Below are 7,830 nucleotides of genomic sequence, written 5' to 3'. Positions count from 1 at the left end.
AAACAGTAGTTACTAATTACACAAGTTATTAATGTCACACAGTCATGGACAATTTTGTATCTCGAATTCACCTCACTTGCACGTCTTTGGACTGTGGGAGGAAACCCACACAGATGCCGGGAGAACATGCAAACTCCATACAGAAAGGACCCGGACCGCCCCACCTGGGAATCCAACCCAGGGCCTTCTTGCTGTGAGGCGACAGTGCTACCCAACAATTCCTGTAGAGAGCATCTGGTGGAAATCATTAGTAACAATAAAATACCAAACACTTTTACAGAACCAGGTGCACCCTATGGTGCAAACGCTATTTTCTGGTGACATTTAATATTTCAGGATATTACCCTTATTAAATGAATCACCTCTTAATTTATATTAACTAATGGAACTACAAGGTGCATGTCAATGTTCAAGAACATTGGTACTGGTACCGGTCCGTGGGTCATGTATTACCAGGCCGCACAGAAAAAATAAATGATTTGAGGTCGCTACATAAGCAATGAAAACACTACTTTTTTACGGGTGTTATTGTCTCCAATCACCCCTAGGTGGAAGCAGCGTTTTATATATATATATATATATATACTGTATATACGTATATATCTTATATGAAACAGGCCCGTAGTGCAAAAAAGGTTGGAGACCGCTGTTCTAGTACATCCCTCAACGATGTGAGACCTGCTAGAACATTCATGGTAGGATTAAAGCTGCTCTAGAGGAAACAGTGCTCGAGAAAAATGATAATAATTATAATTATAATAATTACTTGTACATAACTGACACCTTGTGGAAGCTTTATGTTACATCTTGTAAATCACAGTGGGACCAAATTGTACAGAGAGAGTACGATGCATTGTTTGACTTTAGCAGGTCTCTAGCTTTTATGGATGGCTGTGCAAACGTCTGACACCTGACCTAACCTAGACTCCGGCATTAAGAGTTCCCTAAAAGAACAAGATATTCAAGCCCTTCAAACTTGCTGCTGTTTTTTTTTTTTTTTTTACTATGAACAAGATTTACATCACAAAAAATAACTCACGTCCTCTACAGCACATCTGCTCGTTATTATCAGACAACGTAACCAATCCAAGTCAGCAGGGACCGGAGTGCAAAAGTCCAAGTCCGCTGGCAGGAACTATAATTACGTCGTCATTTGTCAAAAGCAATAGATAAACATAACTAATAATACATTCGGTAACATGCACAGATGGGTGACAGATTAAAGGAAAAGCAAACACGTTTTAGGAAGTAGCTGGACGACCGTTGACCATCGCAGACAGGTGATCCTAGCGTAACAAGGGGGTGAAAAATACATAAAGCATGGTGTGTTCCTCTGTGTAAGGTAATGGCCAGCGGCTTTACGTGTCTCTGAGGAGGCGGGTGCTAGTCTGGATCATGTTCCAAACACATCAGTCAGGGGCAGAAACAGCTGCAGAAATTATTTTAGTCCCAAGACGGTGATGAAATATCTTTCTTTTGGAACATCTTTATTATGGAACATTTAGAACATGCTTTATTATTTGTAGGATCGAGTTTGAACAGTATTTTTGTTGTGTGTCCAACATTGTGTGTCTCACAGTTGCACATTTCCAACAGCCAATACAAACAGACAGAATTGGCTGATAAATCAGGGTGGACAAAGAAAGCAATACCCTGAATTTTTCAGTTCTGTGTGCAGAAGGGAGGATGCGGAGCGTATTTACGAGGTGTTAATAGTAACATAGCCGTGCTCATAACATCTCCGAATTGAACACGTTAACTCTTTTTCGAGCAGCGTCCGAGCCTCCAGCACTGACAGACAGTGTTGAATAGCCGACAGTGACAGAAGGAGCAAGGTTCGCAGCACGGTATATGTGCCGAGCAGTTCTCCATCAGACGGGCGCAGCGCCGCACCGGCCCCGGGGCAACTCCGGCTGGCTCCGGTTTGGGCTTCTGAGACACAGAAAGGAAAAAACAAATCAGCAGATCTAGGCCAGAAAACAAGAAAACAGCATTATTGGGTCATTATGTCGGACCGTGCCAGACGATCGGGTCGGATCTGACATGTATGTAGAAATAATGAACTGATAGTGAAATAACGAGGCCCTACAGGACTCCAGAATACAGTGCTTTAGATACACAACCTACTCAGAGGGTTACAGCACGGACACACGGGACGGTTTGTTGCTTCCCAGAACGTGCTCTAGAATGATCAGAACTTGTGAAGTTGTGAAAACAGATCCACCTAAATGAAGCACGTCTGTAATACAGTTTTTTTTTTTTTTTTTTTAAAAGGGTCACTCTGCCATCTGGGCGGCGACATGAACAACAATTGGCTGTTGTTCATACAAAATGTAAATTTAGAATGAATGTACAGTGGACCCCTGACTTACGAATTTAATTGGTTCCGAAGGGCTGTTCTTAAGTCAAAATGTTCGTTAGTTAAACCTATTTTTCCCATAAGAAATAATGTAAATAGAATTAATCCGTGCCAGACCTCCCAAACCCCCCCTTATCTAACCTCTCTAATGTCTTAAATGCTCTTTTTTGTTATAAATACAAGTTTATTTTCCCTTAAGTCTTAAATTATAGAATAGACATTCCTGTAATAAACAATAATAAACAACAATACACAGTAGCACTGTACATAAACACACATCACATTTCAGTACAGTACGTGTGCTGTATCATACACCATAATACATTTCCTTCTTTTTATATAAAATTTATCTACCAGAAACAACAACTCTCATATTTCTCTATTATTTCCTTCTTTATTTTAATAGTGTTGTATTTTGTAGGTGTAATTGCACAAAAGAAAGAATACTTTCCTCAGCGAATTCCTTCTTCTCTCTCACTCACTGTCTCCTCTGTCTGATACACAGTGACACCTACTGGCAGGAGTAATTATACAACAATAAATGAAATAGATTTTTTCATTTTCTCATCACTACGCTTTCTCTGCACCTTATTTAGGGCCATTTTAATACTGAATTTTACAAAATATAAAGAAAACACCGAAGAGAGACGGTCGGAGTTAACTTGTTCGTGACGTCACGTATTTCACAAATTTAAGTTCATAATCCGAAATTTGTTTGTATGTTAAGTTGAAAAAGATGGTTCGTAACCTGAAATGTTCGTATGGTAAACCATTCATAACCCAAGGGTCCACTGTATATAACACCACATATTAGCTAAGCGCTTATTAAACGCTTTGTTTTTATACTTTTAAAGACAACTCCATATGAATGTTGATAGTTTTGGAATCGGATGTCCAACAAGCTCAAAATATGGTCAAGCTCAGATATGGTGTACATGCTAAAAGCGAGCAGTGTTGTGAAATGACATACCGGTTGGTGGAGTTGATGTTGGGACAGGTATCGCGTCCTGGAGAAAAGCCCCTTCGAGTTCTCCTGATTCTTGGTTCCTGGTGGAGATATATCAAATCAATGTAGTTTTTCTCATAGACGCTACACTTACATTGTAAGACCATTTTAATGCACTACATATAGTGCTGTGAAAAAGTATTTGTCCCCTCAAAACTTAACATCCACATGGATGGCAGGACCCAAAGTTTCCCAGCAGAACGTCGGCCAAAGCATCACACACTGCCTCCGCCGGCTTGCCTTCCTCCCACAGTGCATCTTGGTGCCATGTGATCCCCAGGTAAGCGACGCACACACAATCCTGGCCATCCACGCGATGTAAAAGAAAACGTGATTCATCAGACCAGGCCACCTTCTTCCATTGCTCCGTAGTCCAGTTCCGATGCTCACATGCCCATTGTTGCCGCTTTCGATGGTGGACAGGGGTCAGCATGGGCACCCTGACTGGTCTGCGGCTATGCAGCCTCATACGTTACAAACTGTGATGCTCTGTGTATTCTGACACCTTTCTATCAGAACCAGCATGAACTTCTTCAGCTATTTGAGCTACAGTAGCTCGTCTGTTGGATCAGACCACACGGGTCAGCCTTCGCTCCTCACGTGCATCAATGAGCCTTGGTCACCCATGACCCTGTCGCCGGTTTACCACTGTTCCTTCCTTGGACTACTTTTGATAGATACTGACCGCTGCAGACCGGGAACACCCCACAAGAGCTGCAGTTTTGGAGATGCTCTGACCCAGTCGTCTAGCCATCACAATTTGGTCCTCGTCAAACTATATAAGTGTATACAATAAATATACACACGTGTTTACTAAGAATATATCTAATTAAATTAAATATAACAATAGTTTTAACATATTTTAGTGTAAAATTACTCTAATTAACAACTATAACAGCTATAGTAATGTTTTTCTATTTAGCCTGGAGTTTTAATGACACTAAAATCTTGCAGATTATTTGTAATAGGTTCCTTTTGAAGATTGTTGAAAAAAAATAGGAAAAAGAAAAGAACATATTAAAAAAATTAACTATCCAACAAAAATATACTGTGATATTAAGATGATTATAGGAATGTTCAACCCAGAATGGATAAATTCCTACATAAAACCACCAAACAGATTAAATTTGCAGGGCAGGAACAAACATAAACCAGAAGCATCCGTGTCTGTTTTAGTTCAGGAACACCAGCTCCATATGGAAGCGAACTGCACCCCTAATTCCCTGCAACGTTTACAAAACAAGCCAAGCACGTAATAATTTGTGGTCTGACAGTTTATCCCGTCTAATTCAGTACAAGGTCAAGAATTCTGGCTCTAATCCCCTTTCTGGTAAGAAACCCAGGTGCCTGGGGATATTTTAAAATGATATTGTACTCAAGATCGAATTCCTCCCCAAAAATATAGAGAGAGAGAGGGAGAGAGAGAGAGAGAGAGAGAGAGAGAGAGAGAGAGAGCGAGAGAGAGAGAGAGAGAGAGAGAGAGGAAAACAACAAGGCGTGTTTGGCTCGGTCTGTCCGGTTGCGGCTGCGCTGGAGCATCTGATTGTTTTAGGACATGACAGACCGCAGTAACACCACATTACAAGCGTAACACCCCATAAAAGTCAGAACACTCCCCACATGTGTAGCTGCGGTTCAAGTCGAAAGTCCACACTCGCTACATCTAGGTCACGGCAGCCGTGAGATCTTTATCATTTCTGCGGCTCTTCGTTTCTCTGTGACTGAATGAGTGGAACGTACAGTGTGTTCAAATCTGCTCAATGAAAACACTACATGGACAAAAGTATCTGGACACCCTTTCTAATTACTGAATTCATGTGTTTATAACAGGTATAATAAATCAACATATAAAGGAAACTTTATGCTTCCAACTTTGCAGCAACAGTTTAGGGAAGGCTCTTTCCTCTCCCAGCATGACTGCGCCCCAGTACACAAATCAGAATGTTAAGAAACTCCAGTGACCCTCACAGTCCCACTGAACAGCTCTGGAATGAACCAGAACATCAACTGAGACTTTCTTGACCAACATCAGTGTCCAGTCCAGGTCCCTTAATGATCTATACAAACAAAAGCTGTATGTTCGTATCTATAAAGCGCCTGGAACAACTGTCTCTTTGCCAAATGGGCTTTTTTGTATAGAAGGGAGGTAAGGGTCAGCTCACTGTTACCTCCTAAATGGGCTTTTTTGTAAAGCTTGCTTGACTGTGGACAGCCTGCTTGATCGCGGTTCGAGGATTACGTGCAACCATCCACACAAAAGTCTGCTGACAGTCTGGCTTGGTAAAGCATCAACTGTTCCATGTGCTTTGTAGCTACATACATATTTTATCCAGTAGATCTGGGGACCTTTAGTTGCTCGTGATGTGCTTCCTATCTATTTTCGTTTTAATGCTTTTGGCTTAGTTAAATGGGTGCAATCAAACAAGCTTTATTTATATGGGCACAGAGAAGTAATCTTCTGACAATAGATCTCCAGTTTCCTCACCTAATCCAGTAGAAAAGTAAAACATTTTGTTTTCTTGAAGAATACTCCAGCGTCCCACCAAAAACACTCAGGATTCAGAGCATTCCACTCTGACTTCTCTGTGCCCATATAAATAAGCCTAGTGTGACTGCACTAATTCAAATGTACAATGAAAAGTGCACAATGCTTGTGCTTAGAGAAACTTTGAGTACATGAAAAGACAGACCACCCAAAACTGGTCTGCCATGTATTAGGAATGCTGGAACACAGATGAGAGTGTCCACAGTCAAGCAAGCTTTACATTATTTAGTCACAGAAAAAAGAAAAGCACTAACGGTCAACTTATGTGTAGGGAAACTGTGACTACATGGTCAGATGAACCACCAGAAACAGTTCTGCTATAAATAAGAATTACCAGAACACAGGTGAGTGTCCACAGTCAAGCAAGCTTTACATTATTTAATCAAAAAGAACAGATAAACATCAACGCTCAACTTTTGCTTAGAGAAATTTAAACTACATGGTCAGAAGAACCACCAAAGAACCCAGGTGAACACAGGCGTCCACAGTCAAGCAAGCTTTACATTATTCATTTGCAAGGAACAGAAAAACATAAACGTGCACCTTTTGCTTAGAGAAACTTTGACTACATGGTCTGAAGAACCACCAGAAACAGGTCTGCTATAAATTACAACTGTGGAACACAGGTGAGAGTGTTTACAGTCAAGCAAGCTTTAAATTATTTAGTCAAAGAAAATGAAAAGAAAAACACTAACGGTCACTGTGTGCTTAGAGAAATTTAAACTACGTGGTCAGATAAACCACCAGAAACAGGACTGCTATAAATAAGAATTACTGGAACACAGGTGAGGGTGTTCACAGTCAAGCAAGCTTTAAATTATCTAGTCGCAAAAAAACAATACACTCAAACGCTCACCTTTTGTTTCGAGAAATTTTAAGTACATGGTCTTAAGAACCATCCAAAACAGTTCTACCATTAATTAGAACTGTGGAACCTAGGTGAGAGTGTCCACAGTCAAGCAAGCTTTGAATAATTTGGTCAAAAAGAAAAGAAAAACACTAACGGTCAGCTTATGCAGAGAACCTTTGACTACATGGTCAGATGAATCACCAAAGAACGCAGGTGAACACAGGCGTCCACAGTCAAGCAAGCTTTAAATTATTTAATCACAAAAAAGACCAGCTGCAGAATTTATTAAAATCCATTTTTATTTACTGGTAATAAATAACTGCTTGAGAAAACCAGATGTGTTCCCAGATGTTTAATGCAATACTGATTGTTGCATATACAATATATAAAAGTTTGCATCTATTTAACAATGTGTGTATGATAAATTAGTGAAGGTGATCAGAACATTGTTTATTATCATTTGTAGTTCTCAAAAGTATGAGCACAATCTTACCTGGAGGCTCAGATGAGCCCTGATGTCCAGCGTCACTTACGTGCTTCTGGCGCAAATCTGCTGCAGCCTGAATCAGTGCAAAGCAAAACCACCCGCAGAGCACGTACTTCCCAAACATGATGGATGTTGAAAAATGTGCACTTAAATAAGAACAGACTGCATGATAACTCTGCAAAATCAACAGTTTTATATGCCATGGTTGACTCACGCCCACCTCTACGTACATCTCACTACAGCCAGGAGTTCATTACGCTTCACTTCACACATTCGACTCCACCGAGAAGTGAACTGAACTATGCGAGTTGAAATTCGTTTGATTCACTGCTCAGAGTCAAATGGAATATGATTGCCTTCAGAGTCATTTTGCTGAATCGATTCGGAATCTCTTTCTCTATCCCCATGCTTATTCTCGGTCTCATTGACTGGGCTTCACGAGTCACTTTTCTGAATCGATTCTTTCTATATATGTATGACTAAAATGAACTACGCGAGTCATGATCAGTTTGATTCACTGCTCGACTCGCTTTTATTTTAGTGGATTGAAGTCATTGACATGATCAAAATGTCAACAGGGCCA

At 40.5% G+C, this 7,830-nt stretch overlaps 1 protein-coding gene across 1 annotated transcript; it reads right to left on the bottom strand.

Annotated features, from left to right (window-relative positions):
• Positions 1 to 1,513: 1,513 nt before the first annotated feature.
• On the bottom strand, positions 1,514 to 7,371 carry asip2b (agouti signaling protein, nonagouti homolog (mouse) 2b). The gene is made up of 3 exons (XM_062992832.1): positions 7,254 to 7,371; positions 3,330 to 3,406; positions 1,514 to 1,932 (listed from the first exon to the last, which is right to left on the bottom strand). Exons 1-3 carry the CDS (start codon positions 7,369 to 7,371, stop codon positions 1,756 to 1,758), a joined length of 372 nt encoding a protein of 123 aa, XP_062848902.1. The 3' UTR covers positions 1,514 to 1,755.
• Between the last annotated feature and the right edge of the window lie 459 nt (positions 7,372 to 7,830).

This window comes from Trichomycterus rosablanca, chromosome 4 (genome assembly GCF_030014385.1).
Source record: "Trichomycterus rosablanca isolate fTriRos1 chromosome 4, fTriRos1.hap1, whole genome shotgun sequence".
In the NCBI taxonomy this organism is placed as follows: domain Eukaryota; kingdom Metazoa; phylum Chordata; class Actinopteri; order Siluriformes; family Trichomycteridae; genus Trichomycterus; species Trichomycterus rosablanca.
Note: the sequence above shows the minus strand (reverse complement) of the source record. Positions and strands in the feature narration are given on the sequence as shown.

Coding starts and splice junctions, on each gene's coding strand:
- asip2b (XM_062992832.1), bottom strand. CDS start 7,371: ATGTTTGGGAAGTACGTGCTCTGCGGGTGGTTTTGCTTTGCACTGATT. Junction 3,407..7,253: donor GGGCTCATCTGAGCCTCCAG/GTAAGATTGTGC, acceptor TATCTCCACCAG/GAACCAAGAATCAGGAGAAC. Junction 1,933..3,329: donor AACATCAACTCCACCAACCG/GTATGTCATTTC, acceptor TCTGTGTCTCAG/AAGCCCAAACCGGAGCCAGC.